The sequence below is a fragment of the Gorilla gorilla genome, chromosome 12 (genome assembly GCF_029281585.2).
Source record: "Gorilla gorilla gorilla isolate KB3781 chromosome 12, NHGRI_mGorGor1-v2.1_pri, whole genome shotgun sequence".
Taxonomy (NCBI): Eukaryota; Metazoa; Chordata; class Mammalia; order Primates; family Hominidae; genus Gorilla; species Gorilla gorilla.
The window spans coordinates 103,344,483-103,364,387 of NC_073236.2; the positions used below are offsets into that span (position 1 = coordinate 103,344,483).

Here is a 19,905-nt window from a genome sequence, read left to right on the forward strand (position 1 = left end):
TTTAAAATATTACCTAAGTTGTTCCTAGTTCTTGAAAAGTGATACTCTGGTGTTGGCTTCAAAATCCCTAAGGTCATCAAAATCACTGGCTCCTCCCTGCAGGAGATGGTGCACCTAAGGAGGCCTGAAGAACACTGAGATCACAGTGGCCACCTGGGCAGGGTCCAGCCGCAGCCCAAGATGAGAGGGCAGATCAGGTCTGACATCAAGACTTCAAAGTCCCCAGGAAGCTCTAATCTCTTGCATCAGGTGTCACAGCTAAGCTGGCCACACACCTGTCCACATCTCTTGAATTTTTCTTATTGAGTAATCACGGGATGTTATAGATGTCATGTAGCCAAAACTTCCCTCCCCAATACCTTATCTTACCTTCAATCACAAAATAGATTTCTAATGGAAATGGCAACCTGTCCTCAGGATCCCTCTGACATTAAGAATCAGCTTTGGCAGCATTTATACTTGGTATTATTGAAAAAAAAATCAGCAAATTATTCTCAATATCTAATGACAATGTAAAAAAAATCCTTGCCCGTGTAAGTAACTGAAATGCAGTGGCACCTACACCATGCACAAGGCGTCTTAAAAACAGTACATTAACGTGGCAGCAAGCATTAGCCTTAGAGGGTCTGGGAAGCCCCACTTAAACTCTGTGATTCTGGACTTCAGGGGCTGAACTGGGACAGAATAAACCACAGAATACACATCACTCTTGGAAGGCCCATGAGGCTGCCACAGGGATGGAGCCCAGAGCTGAGTGCCCATCAGAAGGGTGAACCGTCAATGCAGGAAACTGGTCCAACTGGCCTGTAGACATGTGGGCCCACCTCATGTCACACACTTCCACAACACTCTTACTTATGTTCTCAAAATGTGTTTTCAGTGATAAGCACCCTGACATTATTCTTCCTTCAACTAGTAGATCAGGGGTCCCAATGGCCATCAGCTTTTGACGCTCTGGTTAAGGTAACCCTGTATCAGGGTCTGCTCCCTCACTCAACTAAAAAGAAGGTCTGTATGAAGGGTCTGGTTGGGACTTCCTGCTCCAGTCTTTCTTTCCTCCTCACTGTCCTCACTTATTATTTACTCATTTAAAAATTTTGAGCATCTACTTACACATCACATGCTGTTTTAGGGATTCAAAAGAATATGCCAAATTCTTTCTTTACAGGGGGATGGAGCCTCTTTCAGGGTATAATGCACTGCAGCGCAGAGGCACTGTCCATTCAGGGTCCAGGGTCTGGTCCTGGGGACACACTGTGCTGTCAGTTATGAGCTGTATAACCCTGGGCAAATTACATGGCCTCTGAACTTTGTGTTCTCTGATGGTAAACTGGGATGACAGCACCCATACCGAAGGGATGCTGTGAGGATCTCAAATTAGTTGCTCCTCTTAAAGCACTTAAACCTGACACATAACAATTGTATGAAATGTTAGCCACTGTCATTAAGGGTTACAAATAACAGTGGCCCTGCAGATGAAGACCTAATTCTGCTGTCCAATCTCTTTTTTGTTTTTAGTTTTTAAGGAGATTAAGGCCGTGTCGTCTATGTATACCATTCAACTGAAAACTTTATATGCTCTTCCACACGTTTCCACCCTAGCTCTTTACAGGGGTCAGAAAATAAAAATAATGAGATCGATAAACAAGAGATGTAGAGAAAAGCCAACAAAGCAAAATGTGAGAATATAATCAGTTAACAGACTGGAAAGGCTTATCTGTATACCTGAATTGGGTGTTGACAATAACTTGCTAAGAATTCATCATGAGAGTACTTAAGTGCCAATTTAAAAAGCACTTAGGTACTTGTGAATCAAGTTAGCTGTCAAGTAACAGCCTAGTCTTTAAGGGCCCCCAGGTTCATGTCCCTAGTCCTCCAGGAGTAACCAAAAGACACATTATCTTGTCATTTGGAAGGTATGTGTCTCCAATAACAACAGCCACAATAAGGTTCTTCCTCCCTGGAGGTCCTAACACGCCATATTTAGTGATGCTGTTAGTTTACTTAGAATCTAAAACCACAATCCTTGTGTGGGGTCCTTTCATCTCATTTCATACTCTGACGATGTACCTAGAGACTGTAGCTAATAGGGTAAGGGCCAACACTGGTTATGCAACTGTGCACAGAGGAATTTATTGTGTGTATAAACTAAGTAAATACCAGTGTTTCTGGTTTTCCTCTAACTATTTCTGGGTGATTGCTTATTTATTGCACATTAACACCTTGCACTTTTTCTTATTTCATACAATCCTTTTGCTACTCTGAAATCATTTGAAATTATATTTAAGTATGATATTGAATGACTGCTGAGAAAAAATGTCTTCAAATGATCCCTGAGACTTTCTTGGACCCTATAAACTAAGCAGTAAGATCCATTCACCTTGTGTTATTTTGTAACTTTATTATTAGTAGCCATAAATAACCCTTTAGTATCATTATCTTAAGCTGTGCACTGTTTTTTTAATCCTATACTAAAATAATCTGTGTTCTTATTATTAATACATCTTAAAATGAAAGCATTAATGGAGAGTAAATACATTCATATGAAACTCACTACTCAACTAAGTTAAAAACAAAAACAAGAAAAGCAAGATAAATTATTTCTGAGAACCAGAAAATGGAATCTTCTGAAAGGTTTGATGAGAGATCAGAGCCACAGCATGAAAGAGACAGAGAGGAAAAAAGACCAGCAGAACTTTACCGCTGAAATGACAAGGATGCTGAGCTCTGTTGAGGTGGAGGGGGCTGCCCAGACCTGAGGCTCTAGAAGTGAACTCAGGGATGCATCTCAAAGGCATCTTTCCCCTGAGGTCTTCAAACTGCGAGGAGACAGTAGGTGGACGATCACATTCAAAATACCTGGAGTAGTTTTCAAACTGCAAAATGATTTCCTCCCTTGCCTCCGCTGACTGCCCTCACTCCTCAACAGAGCCAAAAGCCAGAGGTGAGTAGAGATGGGTGAAGACACTAGAAGCAGGGCATGAGTTAGGCTGGTATGCTGTGTGGGGCAGGGGAAGCAAGCACAAATGGAGCCGAATCTGACAAACTTCAGTTGATCCTCACTCAGCCACACAATGGCAACTACACCCTTGGGGGAAATGATCTAAATCGCCCTAAACCTGAATGTCTTCATCTCCAAAATGGGATAATAAAGGCTTCAGCAGTGTTGCTGTGAAGGTTAAATGAAATTGGGTACAAATGTGATGCACTTACCCCACCATACCTCAACGGGGACATTCCCTTTCTTCTGGTTTAATTCAAAACTCAGCCTAAATAGGTTCTTCAAAGTTAAAGGTTATCTCTTACTTATCTTTGTGTCCAATGCTGTATCTGAATTCCAGGAGGTTCTTAATTTTTTCAAATTAATGACTCACCAAAACTGTAACTCTTTTCTAAAACAGTAGATGATTAGATTACAACTCTATGCAGATGTTGCAGAGACCAAATTCTAAGTGACCACACTAAGATTCACTCCTTACCCAAACATCAATGTGTGCTAAGAAAATGGTAATAAATGAGTTCTATATATATTTACCTGTTCACCAACTGCCTTCCTTCTCCACTCTTCATGATGGATATGCTGATAAATGCAAAAGGTGGGTGCAAAAGGATCAGCCTTCCTTTCATTTACTTCCAGAGGAAAGGCTCTTTTATTCTTCAACAAGTTTTTAAAGTTTTATTTTGAATTTATGACACAAGACCCATAAGGTTAAAAGGCTAATGTTTACTGGATTATGAATTTATGCTTTTCATATTCCTTACCGTGTGTCCCAAATATTCGTAATTAAATATTTCAAGTTGGCAACAGATTGTCCCTAATTCTTAGGGACTGACATTCTTATCTTCATCCGCTTCAGTAAGGCACCCTTTCCTGTAAGGCCGACTATACAACCATCATATGTATTTCTACATGCTCTTTTTTTTCAGCACTGAAATGCTGCCTTTAGGGAATGGGAGGAGTCTATATACATGCAGGTGTGGGTGACTTCCACAAAACTGGTCATCTGGAAGCTATAAAGTTCTGGAGTGTGGCAGCTGCACTCTGAGTACAGTAATGACAAGGGAATCGGTGATGTCAATAGAAATAGAGTCCTCAAGCTTAAACTTTTATATGATTTTTAAGGTCTTTAATAAGTCTAGCCCCTCAGAGGCTGATGAAGCTAGTCAGGCAAACTCTGGAGTCTGAGTTTATTAACATTTCGGTGGAAGCACAAGATTTCTTCGTACTTAAAAGACTTAGTCTACTTAACTGACTTTCTGGAAAGATAAGTCCATTTTTCAATATCTGTTTTTAGAAATTCTAGAAAGATCCATCTTCAACATGGATTAATTTTTGATCGACATTAGTTCATTTTACTATGCAAATGTACTTCTTAATGCTGGATACCCTCTATTAGAAATGTCTGTATAAATATTCAAGCCCTTGTCTGCACTAACAGACATGGACACAAGATTAAAGACTGACATGAGTTAAGTATGCAGAGAATCTTCCCAGGATGGAGGAAATGAGCTGGAATAGGAGTCGGGACAGAAAAACTAGTCCAGGATGCCTCAGGCTTCCCTCCACTGAACAAGAAGAGAGATAGCAAATGCAGGTAACCACGACATAAATAACAGCACTAGAGGAATTGTAAAGCCACAGCCATTGGTATATGAGAAGTAGAACAGATACTCGGTGACGGCACTAGGCAGTGGAAATTGCCTTTCATGGTTCTAGTCTTTTCTTCTAGTTGCCAGGACGCTTGGGCATATGGAAGCATCACAAGTCAAATCTGCTAAGATTGACTCATCGGTCTCATTTTCAATTTCATTTTGTTAGGTTGACCTTTGGGTGTTAATTAGGTTCAAAGTGAACTTAATTAAAATGTACATATTCTTATACTGTAAAGTATTCAGACATGCATATTTGCAATGGCAAAATAACGACCACACTATTCTCATTTTACATGTGCAACATTTCCCTCAAATCATCAGTTTGAGCTGTCTGATAAATTTGTTGGCAACCGGTAATAGCGTGAAGCAGACGTTATGCCCAAGGAAATAAACAAACAAGAACGTACGCTGGTAGAAGCTTCTCCAACAGAAGACATTCACCAGGGACTCATTAGCATCTACAAGATTTACCTTCACATACAGGGCAACACTCCCCAGGCACTTTCACAGGGTTTGTGCAGGTCTGTCCGCAGACGGTCGCAACGCAGTGGCGTTCACCGTTGACGCACTGGCAGAATGTGCAGTCGTCTTCCCGCCACCGGTCTCCGTGGGCAAGGATCAGGCCATTGGCATAGCAGCCAGCGGGATTATTAAAAGGATACACTGGATCTAAATGAGAACATGAGTTCAGAGTCAGACTGAGCATCTTCTAAATCTTATCTCTGTCAGTACCCAGAGACATTTTTTCCCTGGGTTCTAGTCATCAGCAGTTCTATTCCCACTGTGATCAACAGAAGCTCAGGGTTGCATGAGGAGTCTCTGGGGGTGCATGCAAAAGAAGGTGTCACACTGAATTTATGTCTACTCATCCTGACACAGCAGTCCCAGAGAAGAGGATCTGTAGTCTAAAAACCAATGTGCAGGTGTTATCACTCTGTAAAGTTGGAAAGCTTTGTGGCAAGAGCTGTGGGTTGGTAATTAGAAAACATGACTCCATTTTAGGCTCTGACAATGTCTTCACAGTTGTAGACATAAATGTTTATCAAACCTCAATTTCCCTAACTGTAAAGCGAAAGCAACAATGCCCTAAGTCAGAGTGATACTGTTACTTCTAAAACTCTATCTCATGTACCTGCAGGACCATGTGGGCAACAGTGGTCTTGCTGTGGACTTGTTCATGACAAGGCTGGTCTAGACATACCATGGGTCACTGTGCCTTGGAGGAGGGCTGTGAACTTAGGCCATCTTTTCTCCCATAAGCTGGGAAGCTAAGCTGGAGCCCCAGGTGGGAGACAGAAGTAGCCAAAGCTACTGTAAAAAAAAAAAGTTTCTGAGGTTATTGACAAGTATATAAATACTGCATATGAAACCCTCACTTATCCCTCTATTGAGAGCAACCAGATAAATTACTCAATTTTCTTTCTCAGAAATACATAAAAAACTGGCTTCGACAAACAACTACTGCTGTGCTGGGAGAGGAATCCAGACAGTTCATAGAGTTTGGTCATCATTATTCTAAGGACATAGTAGGACATTATAATAAAGTCAGTTAGAAGGTCAACATTTAAAATAATGCCATCACAGCGTTAGGAAGGCAGTCTGCCAGAGAGGGAGGCGGCCAATGGACCTGAGCAAGATAAGATTTTTTAAATTCCTGTGTAAAAAGTACTAGAATACATATTTTTCTACGTTGAGCCTGGATCTGAATTCCAGGAAGTGAGACATAACCGGATCCATGCCCAGACAACTCATTATGATGACTACACAGAGGTTCGTATCTACATTTTTACAGCATCAACTGCTGCACAGTTTCAGAACTATTGCAGACTGGGGGCAGGTAGGGAACAAAACAATTAGGAAGGTTAAAAATTTGAAGTAATTCTTTTTAATTGTCAACATCACCTAAAAAATAAACTACTTTTCTCCTATGTTGGGTAAAATAACCTCTAGTAGGGAAAAGAACTCACTGTTATGAACTATGTTAGGAATGCAATTTTTATACTTTAAACATTTTCAGATCTTCAATATTATGTTGCAAATATAGCTCAAATATCAAAAGGAGAAAATTTTATGAAAATGAGGAAGTATGGAAAGTGGCATGACACTGTGCCCTCCCACTTTGTGTGCAGACATCAGGCATAAGATTAACACATGCGACTTTAGATTGAAGATCTGGGGCCTGGTTAGGACAGGAAGGCTCACAAGACCTTCCTTTCTGGGGAAACAGTGTTGTGTTGTCAGAAGAACACTATAGACACAGTCAGGCATGGGGTTATTGTTACTGGCTGCAGTGTAAAGTGACTTTACAGGCAAGTGACTTTTCTCTTCTGAACTTCAACATCCTAATCTGTAAAATGTGTGGGTTGCAGGGAGTGATACTCAGAGCAACTGTTTTGAAATGCTTATTGTTTATGAACATCAGTGATAGGAAGATGCAGCCTGTTGAAGGAACATAAACATATTACTTCTTGAAGAGAAAAGGGGAATCCAGACAAAGCAGATTCCTGAGAGTCACACCTGACACCTGGCTGGGCCTTGAGCTGGTGTCACCACCACCTGATACCACGACCCCATGTGAACCACCACATATTTTCAGAGAAGCAGTAGCAGGTCCCTGATCTCCCTGGAGGGTACTGGGTATTACGACAGTGGCAGAGTTAGTTCCTCTCTGGGCCGGCAGGCTGAGACTGTCAGGGTGAGGCCCACATTATCCTAACTGAGCAATCTGAGGTGAGCAGGTGGTGAGCTCTAATGCCAGGGTGAAGATAAAGCTTTGCCCTAGGACTTGCTGAGGAATTGCTAGAACTGCAGGGGAGGAACGGAAAACAACTCTGGCACATCTGACGTTGCCTGTGGAAAGAGGTGACCCATTGTCTACACCCAGGCATAGCTTCCCTTAGGGAAGTGTTTCCACACACTCTACCTGGCTTTAACATGCTAAAAGACAGACCATGGTGTCCTAAAAAGGCTAAAAAAGGAACTTCAATATTCCTTTACTTTTGGATGAGACCGAATTAGGACGATTTTGATTTTAGAACTCTATACCATGTATACTCCTGTTAATCTGTAATTAGCACCTTTTCTTACCTTCACACACTGGGCAGCACTCTCCTTCGGGCACGTAGTACCTCTCGCAGTTTATCTCACCACACTGGGCAGTGAAGCAGATGGCAACACCCCCTTGGCATCGACAGAACCGACAGTTGTCCATTCGAAACATGTCTCCATCATAATATTCCACATTGTTAAATACGCAGGCTGGCTTTGTATCTGAAAAGAGTTAAAACAAACAAGGCATATTTGTAGTCATTTTTTAGTTGTGTCCTTTGATGTTTTTCAAACAGCCTCTAGAAAATTTCTAATAGGAGGTTATAAGTTGATGGAAATTTACTAAACTCAATGTAAGTTCATGTAACAGAAAATAATAAAGTGAAGCAAAACAAAATAAAATAAAACACACTGTTATACAGTTTACACCAAGGAACAGAAATTCCCCCTAGGAAAATCTACACTGACTTCCTCCCATCCCAGACAAAGCTAAATTTTATGACCATGACACTCACATATCTGGTATGTGCTTTAAAGTGATTCCATTTGTTTGGTTAAATCACTGTCTACCTCAAATGAATGATCCTGCCTCCACATTAGGTTTTGTTCTGCTTCAAAAATTTTATTATGGTCTTTTTTGAAGTGGTGATGTTCTGTTCCTCCAGTGCTCTCTCTTAAATTCTTTTTCTCTATACATGGTATAAACACGCATAATTTTAATAGTGTTTGGCCTTTAACAAAATACTCTCTATATGTATCACCTCATTTAATCCCTATAATGAAGGTCTGACATAGGTATTATTATCCTGAGTTTAAAAGTGAGGAAACCCTGGGTAGTTTACTCAAAGTCATACAGCAAACGACAGAAGCCAAAACAGTAGCTCTTCAACTGAAACCTTGTGCTCTTTCCATTGTGCTTCAGGGTTATGTTCTGCTAAGGACTCATAGTCCCATATTTAGAAGTCTAATCACGATATCAATGATTTTTAAATTTTTCTCTGCCTTGAAACACTCTCCCTACATTCATTCTTTAATTTTAGTTGATTTAAAATAACTCCCACCAAGACAAGAAAACACAACTACAGATCAGTATATTATAAATGTAGACACAAAAATCTTAAAAAAAATTACTAGCAGACCACATCCAGCAACATATAAACAAAATTATACACCATGACCAAGTGAGACTTATTCCAAGAATGCAAGGTTGGTTTAACATCCAAAATATTAATGTTAATATGATATGTCACACAATAAGGAAAAAAAGCAACACGATCATTCAATAGACACAGTTTTTGGCATCTGACAGAATCTAACATTCTTTCATGATAAAAATGCTCAACCAACTAGGAATAGAACGGAACTTCCTCAACTTGATAAATGGCATCTACAAAAGTCCTACAGCTAACCTCATACTTAATGGCAAAAGTCCAAGTGCTTTCCTCCTAAGATCAGGAACAAGACAATGAGGTGTGCTCTCACCACTTCAATTCAACATAGTAATGAAAATTCTAGCCAGAGCAATTAGGAAAAATAAATAAATTAAAAGCATCCAGATTGGAAAGGAAGAAGTAAAACTATCTCTAATTGCTGATGACATGATCTTGTATGTAAACAGTTTTAAGGGATCCACTAAAAAACCATCAGAATGTATAAACAAGTTCAACAAGGTTGCAGGGTACAATTGCAACTCCCCAAATTGTGTTTGTATACCCTAGCAATGAACAATCAGAAAATGAAGAAAACAATTCCAATCACAATAGCATCAAAAAGTATACAATACTTAGGAATAAATTTAATAATATAAGTGCAAACTTGTATTTTGAAAATAACAAAACATTTTCAAAAAACTAAAAAGGCCTAAATAAATGGGACATCCTGTGTTCATGGATTGAAAGACAACATTGTTTAAATGGAAATATTCCCCAAATTCATCTACATGTTCAATGCAATCTCTATCAAACTCCTAGCTGGCTCTTTTGTAGAAATTGATAAGCTGATCATAAAATTCATATGAAAATGCAAGGGACCCAGAATTGCCAAAACAATCTTAAAAGGGAGAACAAAGTTAGAGAACTCCTACTTCCTGATTTCAAAACATAATACAATGCTATAGTAATCAAGACTATGTGGTACTGCCACAGGGATAGATATATAGTTCAATGGAATTGAGAGTTCAGAAATAAACTATCACATTTACAGATATTTTGACAAGATGGCCAAGACTCAATGGGGTTCAAAGTCTTTTTTTTTTTTTTTTGATATAGAGTCTCACTCTGTCACCCAGGCTGGAGTGGAGTGGCGTGATCTGAGCTCACTGCAACCTTTACCTCCTGGGTTCAAGTGATTCTCCTGCCTCAGCCTCCCAAGTATCTGGGACTACAGGTGCATGACACCATGCCCAGCTAATTTTTGTATTTTTAGTAAAGACCATGTTGGCCAGGATGGTCTTGAACTCCTCTGACCTCAAGTGATCCAACCACCTTGGCCTCCCAAAGTGCTAGGATTACAGGTGTGAGCCACCATGCCAGGCCTGAGGTTGAAAGTCTTTTGCATTATCTACATGCAAAAGAATAAAGAAGAAAACCCTATGCCTCACACCATATACAAAAATTAACTCAAAATGAATCATAGAGTTATGATCTAAATACAACAGCTACAACTATAGTGCTCTTAGAAGGAAGCATAAGAGTTAATCTTTGTGGCCTTTGATTAGGGAGTGGTTTCTTAGATGTGACATTCAAAGCATAAGCAACAAAGGAACAAAACAGATAAACTGGACTTCATCAATTTTGGGACTTAAAAGGACACCATCAAAAAGGTAAAAAGACAACCCTACAGATTGGGAGAAAGTATTTGCAATCATATATCTGATTTAAAAAAACTGGTACCGAGAACTCCCATAATTAAACGATAAAAATAATCTAATCAAAACGGGCAAACCTTTGAACAGACACTTCTTCAAATAAGACAGAAATGGACAATAAACACAGGAAAAGATGCTCGAATCATTAGTCACTCGGGGAATTCAAATCTAAGCTGCAATGAACACCATTTCACACCCACTATGATGGATATAATTAAAAAATAGTAACGAGCACTGATGAGGATGTGGAGAAACTGGAATTCTCATAGATTTTTAGTGAGGATGTAAAAGCACAGCTGCTTTGGAAAACAGTTTGTGAGTTCCTTAATTTGAGTTACCATATCATCAAGCAACTCTACTCCTAGGTATATACCCAAGAGAAATGAAAATATATACCCACATAAAAGCACTATAAACAAATGTTCCTAGCAGCCCAAGAGCCAAGAAAGAACGAACCTAAATATCCATTAACTGATATATAAACAAAAAGTAGTATATCTATACAATAAAATATTACGTGGCCATAAAAAGAAATGAAGTTCTGATATGCAATATAACATGAATGACACTTGAAAATATTACGCTAAGTGAAAGAAGCCAGTCACAAAAGACAAGGTATTAATATTATATAACTCTACTTATATGAAACACCCATCATAGGCATGTCCATAGAGATAGAAAGTAGATTAGTGGTTGCCTAGATCTGAGAGCTTTGGGGGAAAATGGGCAGTGACTGCAATCAGTTCAGGAGTTTTCTGACGGCTTGATGAAAATGTTCTGAAACTGATTGTGTTGATGATTGCACAACTCTGAGCATACACTGAAAACAATAGAATTGCACAACTTAAGTTAGTAAATTGCATGGTGTCTCCTAAAGCTATTTTTTAAAAAAGTACTCCTAAGCTGAAGAAAGTTCTGCTGAGGTGATGAGCCCTGCTCAATCTGCCGGTGAAAGCTGGATGATGATATCCCCATCTTTCAAGGGCTCTTCTGTCCGTCCCCAAATCATTTAATATGTCCCCTTGCATGTCTAAAATACTTTCACCGCATTTGGAGGATATTTGCATTTGCATTGTACTCAAGGACAATTACTTTATATTTATTTTATAACAACCCCGCTAAGAAGACAGAACAAGTATTATTAATACCAGTTTTTTCGATAATGAAGATGAAACTTAAAGAGATGACGTGATTTGCTTAAAGTCACATGAATGAGGCAGTGATTTTATGTGTGCACACGTAGTACATGTGAATGTTTAAACTCCTTCCCTAGTGCTACATGGATACAACATTTTTTCAGAAAATTAATGTTAAAAAATAATCATCTTACCATGGCTCAGAATTCTTCTATATACTTTTAGCTAACAAACTAATCTGAGTTGGGATTGAAAGGAATTGTGCAGCTAGACTATAAGTTCCAAAAAGTATAGAAAACGGAGTACTTTTATACATTAAATTTGCAGGCTGTAGAGCGAGGCAAAATACTGTACTCTAACAAAATGAACATCCATGGAAACTAAAAAAAATAAACCAATCAATACTAATTATTTGGTTGAGTTGATCAACCACAGCTACCATCCGGGTGAAGCCACAAACCCTGGTGCATGATCTGAGGAAGTGTGGAGGGCAGGTTCTGGTTATGAATAAAGCTGCTTCAGGTGGACTTGTTTTTACGGTAGGGTGTGCAGAAGCTTAAGCAGGAGGGGATGGGACTGACGAGAGAACTGTGGCACTTAGGTTTCACTAGCAAAAGCACAAGGATCAAGGGAGTGGAAGTGAGAAAGATGGAGAATCCTAAAAACACAGCCTGGAAACACAATCAATCTTTAAGGGTGAAAAAAGTCACACAACACAATGAAATCTGTTTGATGTTCAAAGAGATTTATAGAGGCTCTTAAGAAAAGTATATGATAAAAAGGCTACCTGTGGTTTTTGAGGAGCAATGACCAATTACTTCTTCACCTATCAGGGGTAGATGTGAATCTCAGAACAGTGTGGAGATTGCCACAATCTCCACAAAAGGATGATTTAAGTGGATGTGGAAAAGTGTTATGAAGAAATAATTTACTGTGTAATTTGTACTTCTCAATATGAAGCACAGAAGTGCCTTTTTAGTGATTTTTGTATGTGTTTTGTGTCTGCAAAATTAAACTTTAAGTTTCTAAGTTCTGGAATCTTCCCTTCCTTCTTGAATATTCATTTCAGAACTCCTAAAAGAGAATTTTGTAATATAGACTATTAGTATATGCTACTGCCTACCAAACTACACTGATTGGTGGATGGTGATAGATACACCTCAAAGATATTGTGGGTTCAGTTCCAGACCAGCTCAAGCAAGTCACACAAACTTTTTGGCTTCCCAATGCATTTAAAAGTTACGTTTACACTGTACTGTAGTCCATACTTGTCTAACCTGCAGCCTGCGGGCCACATGAGGCCTAGGATGGCTTTGAATGCAAACTTTCTTAAAACATTGTAAGATTTTGTGTATGTGTGTGTGTGTGTGTGTGTGTGTGTTTAAGCTAATCAGCTATCATTAGTGTTAGTGTATTTTACATGTGGCCCAAGACAATCTTCTTCTTCCAATGTGGCCCAGGGAAGCCAAAAGATTGGACACCCCTGCTATAGTCTATTAAGTAGACAATAGCATTATGTCTAAAAAACAATGTACATTCCTTAATTTAAAATACTTTATTGCTAAAAACTGCTAACGATCATCTGAACCTTCAGTAAATAGTAATCTTTCTGCTGGTGGAGGGTATTGCCTTGATGCTGATGGCTGCTGACTGATAAGGATGGTGCTTGCTGAAGGTTGGGGTGGCTGTGGCAATTTCTTTAAATAACACAATAATGAAGTTTGCCACATTGACTAACTCTTCCTTTCATGAAAGATTTCTTTGTAGCATGTGATGCTGTTTGATAGCATTTTACTTACAGTAGAACTTGTTTCAAAACTGGAGTCAATCCCCTAAAACCCTGCTGTTGCTTTATCAACTAAATTTATGTAATAGTCTAAATCCCTGGTTGTCATTTTATCTGGTGAAGATGTTGTCACAGCATCCTCACCAGGAGTAGATTCTATCTCAAGAAACTACTTTCTTTGCTCATCGATAAGAAGAAACTCCTCATCCTTTCAAGTTTTATCATGAGATTGCAGCAGTTCAGTCACATTCTGCAGGTTCCACATTTAATTCTAGTTCTCTTGCTCCTTCTACTACATCTGCAGTTACTTCTTCCACTGAGGTCTTCAGCTCCTCAAAGTCATTCATGAGGGTTGGAATCAACTTCTTCCAAACTCCATGTTAATATTTTGACACCTTCCCCTGAATCACCTGGGTTTTTAATGGCATCTAGAATGGTGAGTAAATCCTTTGCGGAAGGTTTTCAATTGATTTAGTTCTGATTCATCAGAGGAATGACTATCTACAGCAGCTAATCTTATGAAATGTTTTTCTTAATTAGCAAGACTTGAAAGTTGAAATGACTCCTTGGTCCATGGGCTGCAGAATGGATGTTGTGTTAGGCATGAAAACAACACTAATCTTGTACACCTCCATCAGAGCTCTTGGGAGACCATGTGCATTGTCAATGAGCAGTAATATTTTGGAAGAAATCTCTTTTTCTGAGTAGTAGGTCTCAATGGTGGGCTTAAAGTAATCAATAAACCATGCTGTCATCCAGGCTTTGTTTTTCCATTTATAAAGCACAGGCAGAGTAGATTTAGCATAATTCTTAACAGCCGTGGGGTTTAGCTTAAACTTAAAGTTATCAGCTGCATTAGCCCCTAATAAGAATCAGCCTATTCTTTGAAGCCAGGCATTGACTTCTTCTCTCTTGTTATGAAAGTCCCAGGTGGCATCTTCTTTCCATACAAGGCTGCTTCCTCCACACTGAATATCTGTTGTTTAGTGTAGCCACCTTCATCACTTTTCATAGCTAAATCTTCTAGATAACTCTCTGCAGCTTCGACATGCAGCTTGTCCCATCCCTCCACCAAAACAAATTAAAACCAAAGTGAAAAGAGAAGGACTATTCATGGAGGATGTTCTCTCCATCTATTCATTCAGGCTAGTGTTTTCAAAACTCAGGAGTTCTTGAGTTCTGTGTGTTTTTAAATCCTTAAGTTTTCCCTTTATTAATTATACTGATGACATGTTCTTAAAGTTGTGAATGTGGACTAGCCTCAATAAATATCTGGTCTTGCTAACTATACTCTCATAATTAATGGCTCAGTATTAAATACTATAAGACTAAAAATATGTTTGCTAGTTTCAATTGGCTTATTCCACAGGGAGAAGAGGGAAGTGTGTGTGTGTGCTGGAGGACACCAAGCATATCCTATTTCAGGAAAAGGGAAAGAGAACAACCCTTAGAAAGGATTACAACAATCTGTATCACTCTTTAACAAAATTAGCTTAACAAGGCCCCAGGAACACGAGGGGTGCTCAATAAACACATACTGAGTGGAGTATTTCTCTCAAAGTGCCAGAATATCTCCATTATTCTATCAGTAGAAAACACTATGTCCTTAGAAACATTACGAGCATAATTGCTATATAGACAGTGGGTTCTTAATCAATGTTTTCTGTACTAGTGTTTTTTTTTAAATTAACAGCCTGCAGGTCTGAATTTTCTAGGCCAAAATTTTACATGAGGAGCAAGCTGACGCTGGGTACGGCTCCCCTTTAAATGGTGATTTCACATGTTACTGTCTTAGAGAAAATTCTGTCAGGGCCAACATAAGATTACTTCCAGTTTTTATTAGCCTTTCGTATATGTCTGAATAAAACAGGAACTAATTACTGGGTGGGCAACATGACCTTCATCCAGGCTCCTCATTGTTAGTGCTGCATTTTAATACTGCTGTGAGAAGCAGAGTGCTACAGGGACAGTGCTCCAAAACAGAAGTATTTCAAATGGCACAAAACAGGCTAAAAACACACGCTAAGTTGTATTCAGATCCTCTTTCTCTGAACTTACTTCATAACCCCCTGAAATTGCTTTTGGCTAGTTGTGCCATACACAAGTAATGCTCCCATCCCCACCCCATCCACCCACCACTCTTGGCACCACTGGGAAGAGGGTACTCTTCCTCTTTTGTGCTGATGACTTGTTTAGAGCTGTGAATGGGGGCTAGCCTCAATATATACCTGGCCCTGCTAACTATGCTGTCAGAACTAATGGTTCAGTATTAAATACCGTAAGGCTAAAAATATTTCTGGTAGTTTCAACTGGCTTCTATCCAATAACAATACTATAGACTAATTCATTTACTCACTTGGGGAACGTTTTATAAGTAGGTCATACAGACAGAGTCAGCTTTTGGCTACGACATTCCAGCCAAGATATTCCATTTTATCTAGATGTTTGTGTATATACGTTGGACAAATGCTCATATCTAAGAAACCAAATAATCACTTGCACATTCTACACCTAGGATTTCAAACCCAAATGCCTCCAGGAAGGAGAGGTGGGCCATGTGTAAGACAGCAGGGGGTACTGTGTTAAGTGGAGAGCATACACCCATCTAACAGTAGAGGCCATTGTCCAGCTCCAGCTGACTGCTGATGGGACATTTGTTTGCGGGCCGGAGCAGACATACAGTGGGTTCTTGACGAAGGTGGAGGGCTGCTACAACACTGCTTTGGAGGTCATATTTCTAGGTGATGATTTTGATGACTTCTAAGTTCACATAAAAGGAACATAATCATACCACCTGTTCCTTTGGTTTCTAAATAACAAGGATCTTGTTCAGCCAAAGCCTCGTAAGTTCTACTTTCGGCGCTTGTCAGAGAATGCAGTTACAAACTGTCATGAACTGGTCTGCAACTCTCCCATCCCTCCGCCACAACAAAATAAAATCAAACTACAAAAACAAAGTAATATTTATGGAGGATGCTCTCTCTGCATCTACTCATCAGGCTAGTGTTTTCAAAACTCACGAGTTTTTGAGTTCTGTGTATTTTAAAATTTTATGTTTTAGCTTTAAACTTGATTTTAAAAAGAAAAAAACATAAGCATATGGATCACACGGATGGCAGCACAGGAAGTGAGTGCGGCAGTGCATAATCCATTTCTGCATGTGGGGTCAGTCATGTTAACATTCTACCCACAGTCTCCTGAACTGGGGTCTTTGGATCTACCTCACCATGTTGGGCAGTTTGCAAAATTGAGAAACAATGTTCCAAGCACCTAGGGTCTAGCTGTGTCAATCTGACCTTTTGGAACTGAGTTGTATTTTAATATTTTGCCTTTGCTTTTTATTGAGAACAATCCCAGGAAACCAAGTTTCTGCATTTGTGGTGTTAACGCAATTAAGCACATGATCAACTTCATCATTCAGTGGGATGAAATCCATTCCTTTCCATATGAAAAATCTCTATTAGAGAGACACTCGTCCCATCCAGCAGGCTTCTTCCTCTCTGAAAATAAGAATAGCGTATTTGACCCTATCTCCTTTTTCACTTTGATGGCCAGAAAACTGGGGGCCTAATTTAACATTTAACTCCCACAACTGCATAGGCACTGATGGACTGTATACCCGTGGGTGCTTTCTGTTTGATTTTTCACTTTCAACTTTTACTTACAATTCTATGGCTGTGATTCTCCTTTCTCATAAATATTTTATCACTATGTTATGGAATCTGTTCTCACTGTAAAGTTTCCTCAAATCCTCTGTGTATAAGCAAGTGGTTTTATACATATAAAATAGAACTCTGCTTTTCTAAGTGATGATAATGAATCTTTGATATGTAGTATCTTCTAATGGTGACCTTACAACAACAGATTTTTCCAGGACACTAGGTGGTAAGTATATTTATATATACATACACAAACACATTCATCTATCTATATATATGTGTGTGTATGAGTATGAATGTATATATCAAGAGAAGTAAAATGCAGGCTTTGAGACAGAATGTTCTTAACAATATTCTGTAGGATTATGAATCTTCACAGTATTAGTTCCTGGTCTCCTCTACAGGTGAATGACTGACGTATCAATAGAGACAGTTCCGCAGGATTAGGAAGAAAGCAAAGATCACTCAACAAGTTTATGGTGGCAAGAAAGAAGCAACGACCAGAGATGTAGTGACTGTGTTTTGTCCACTCAACATCTTCTCACGACAGATGGCAAATCCTATTCCAGAAGTCAGGGCTCTATAATAAGTGGCAATAAATGAGGACAGGCCCTGCAGACTGATCCCAAGGTTGCTAAGGTGGAGGTACGGCTATTAGTAGTTTGAGACACATCAGACTGGAGCAAGACATAAGGTCTATGTTCTGATAAGAAAGGAATGACCCATGGGTATCTAGAACCAAGAAGCAAGGAGAGAAGAAGGGCACTCCGGTTCCTCACCCATAGGAAACACCAGCAAATCTTTCTACTAGAGATGATATTTTCAGGGGACAAATGACTTAAGATTAAAGTGTAGGGCAGTAAATAGATGGAGGATTCCTACAAAGTAATCCATTTATGGGCTGACATGTAACAGACACCTCTAGAGGGAACTAAGATGATACGAATTAGATCATTCACTGGCTCATGCAACAAAATCTGGGTGTCCTCTGAGGCAGATAATAGGGTAACAACTACAGACACAAGGATGAATGTGACAGACTCCTGTCCTCCAGCAGTTCACATTTTGGAGTGAGAGACAGGCACGAGCGTTAAGTATTTTCCAAGTGATGAGCACTGGATGAAGCATATCTGAGATGCTGGGAACCCAGGGAAGCAGTGACTATTTCTGTCTCCAGTGGTACAAGTATTCACAGAATCTCACCTATCATAAATCAAACTGTAGCACCTCCAGAAAAAAGGTCTGCTTGGCCATTTGCTTGTGTTTAATGGATGTGATTACTGGCTAAATAATGACCGGAGTGGGGAGAAGCACCGAGAGGTGATTTAAGTGCACAGAACTTTTTCTGTTCCCCTTTCCTGTATGCTTGTATTTAAAAGGTTTGTAAGTCAGGAAGTTCAACCTTACCATCTCTATCCCCCATCCCCAATGTCCAGAACTGTGCCTCTGGATGTGAACAGAAAGTGTGCACACAGAAGATTATTGGCCGGAAGCAGTGGCTCACACGTGTAATCCCAGTACCTTGGGAGGCCGAGGCGGGTGGATCACGAGGGCAGGAGATCAAGACCATCCTGGTTATTAACACAGTGAAACCCCGTCTCTACTAAAAATACAAAAAAATTAGCTGGGCGTGGTGGCGGGCACCTGTAGTCCCAGCTACTCGGGAGGCTGAGGCAGGAGAATGGCGTGAACCCGGGAGGCGGAGCTTGCAGTGAGCCGAGATTGTGCCACTGCACTCCAGCCTGGGCGACAGAGCGAGACTCTGTCTCAAATAAAAAAAAGAATACTAAAGATTATTTACATCTGAGGCAAAATTCAAGGTAGTTCACCTATAATACCTTGTTTAATTTACTGTTATTCAGTCCATTTTAGAGAAGTAGAAACTGAGGCCCAGGGAAACCAAGAAGTTTCCTCAAAGTTAACTCAGCTAGTGAGTGGAGGACCCAATTTTCAAACTGAGGTTATTAATTCTAGTCTGTGTTCTTTCTTAACCATAAAGCCATACTGCAAGTGTTTCTTCAAAGCAAAAATAAACAATAAAAAACAACGTGGCCACGGGCCTAAAAATCACAGGATGCAACCAAATAGGACTCAACTGCAACATAACCTTTCTTGCCTTGGGAGGGCAGGAAACCTTATGACATCTGAATTCCTACAGGAAGTATTTGATATGAATATTTCTATGTGTAATTTTGTTGTATTTGTCCAAATCCATCTCCATCTTCCTGTGTATACAAGTATTGACTAAATAATGCTCTGAATGGTTATTGACATGTAACTTGTTTGAGTTTATTTTATTTTTTGTTAACGAATATTCTGCTAGAGAAGCATGTTGTAGGTTCCCCTTCCTTCTAGCACCTAAACTCAATAAACATCAAGCCACCAAACACCAAATCCTCCCATATAAAGTGAAAGGGAGAGGCAGATTCTGTCAGAAGGAATCTCGTGACCCAAGAATCCTTTTTCAGGGCCACATGGGTCAAGCCTAAAGCAGGCCGCTATCAGTGACCAACCACTGATTAAAGATGTCTTCTCCACCGCCTCTCAGCCTTTCGGCTAAGATCAGGTGCAAAGATGTTCTAAGTAGGAAAATGCTAAACAAGATGAGCCATGTTTTCTTGTTCCCAAGCGTGGCAGGCCCAATGCAGTTTTAGCCAGGTAACCTCCCGACAGCCATGGGACCAGTTACTGAGTGACAGCAGGAAAACTATCACAGGCTCCAGGATCCTTTTCCTGAAATCCCTAGGTTTTAGACAT

The 19,905-nt window shown here is 39.7% G+C and overlaps 1 protein-coding gene across 4 annotated transcripts in view; it reads right to left on the reverse strand.

Moving 5' to 3' along the window:
- CRIM1 (cysteine rich transmembrane BMP regulator 1) overlaps positions 1-19,905 on the reverse strand; it is a 201,123-nt gene that overhangs the window by 65,875 nt on the left and 115,343 nt on the right. For all 4 annotated transcript variants that reach the window (XM_031007160.3, XM_063695962.1, XM_031007168.3 and 1 more), the window contains 2 exons: positions 7,741-7,923; positions 5,125-5,322 (listed from right to left, as the gene is read on the reverse strand). In XM_031007160.3, the coding sequence (XP_030863020.2) occupies positions 5,125-5,322; positions 7,741-7,923 (381 nt within the window). The remainder of the gene's footprint in view (positions 1-5,124; positions 5,323-7,740; positions 7,924-19,905) is intronic.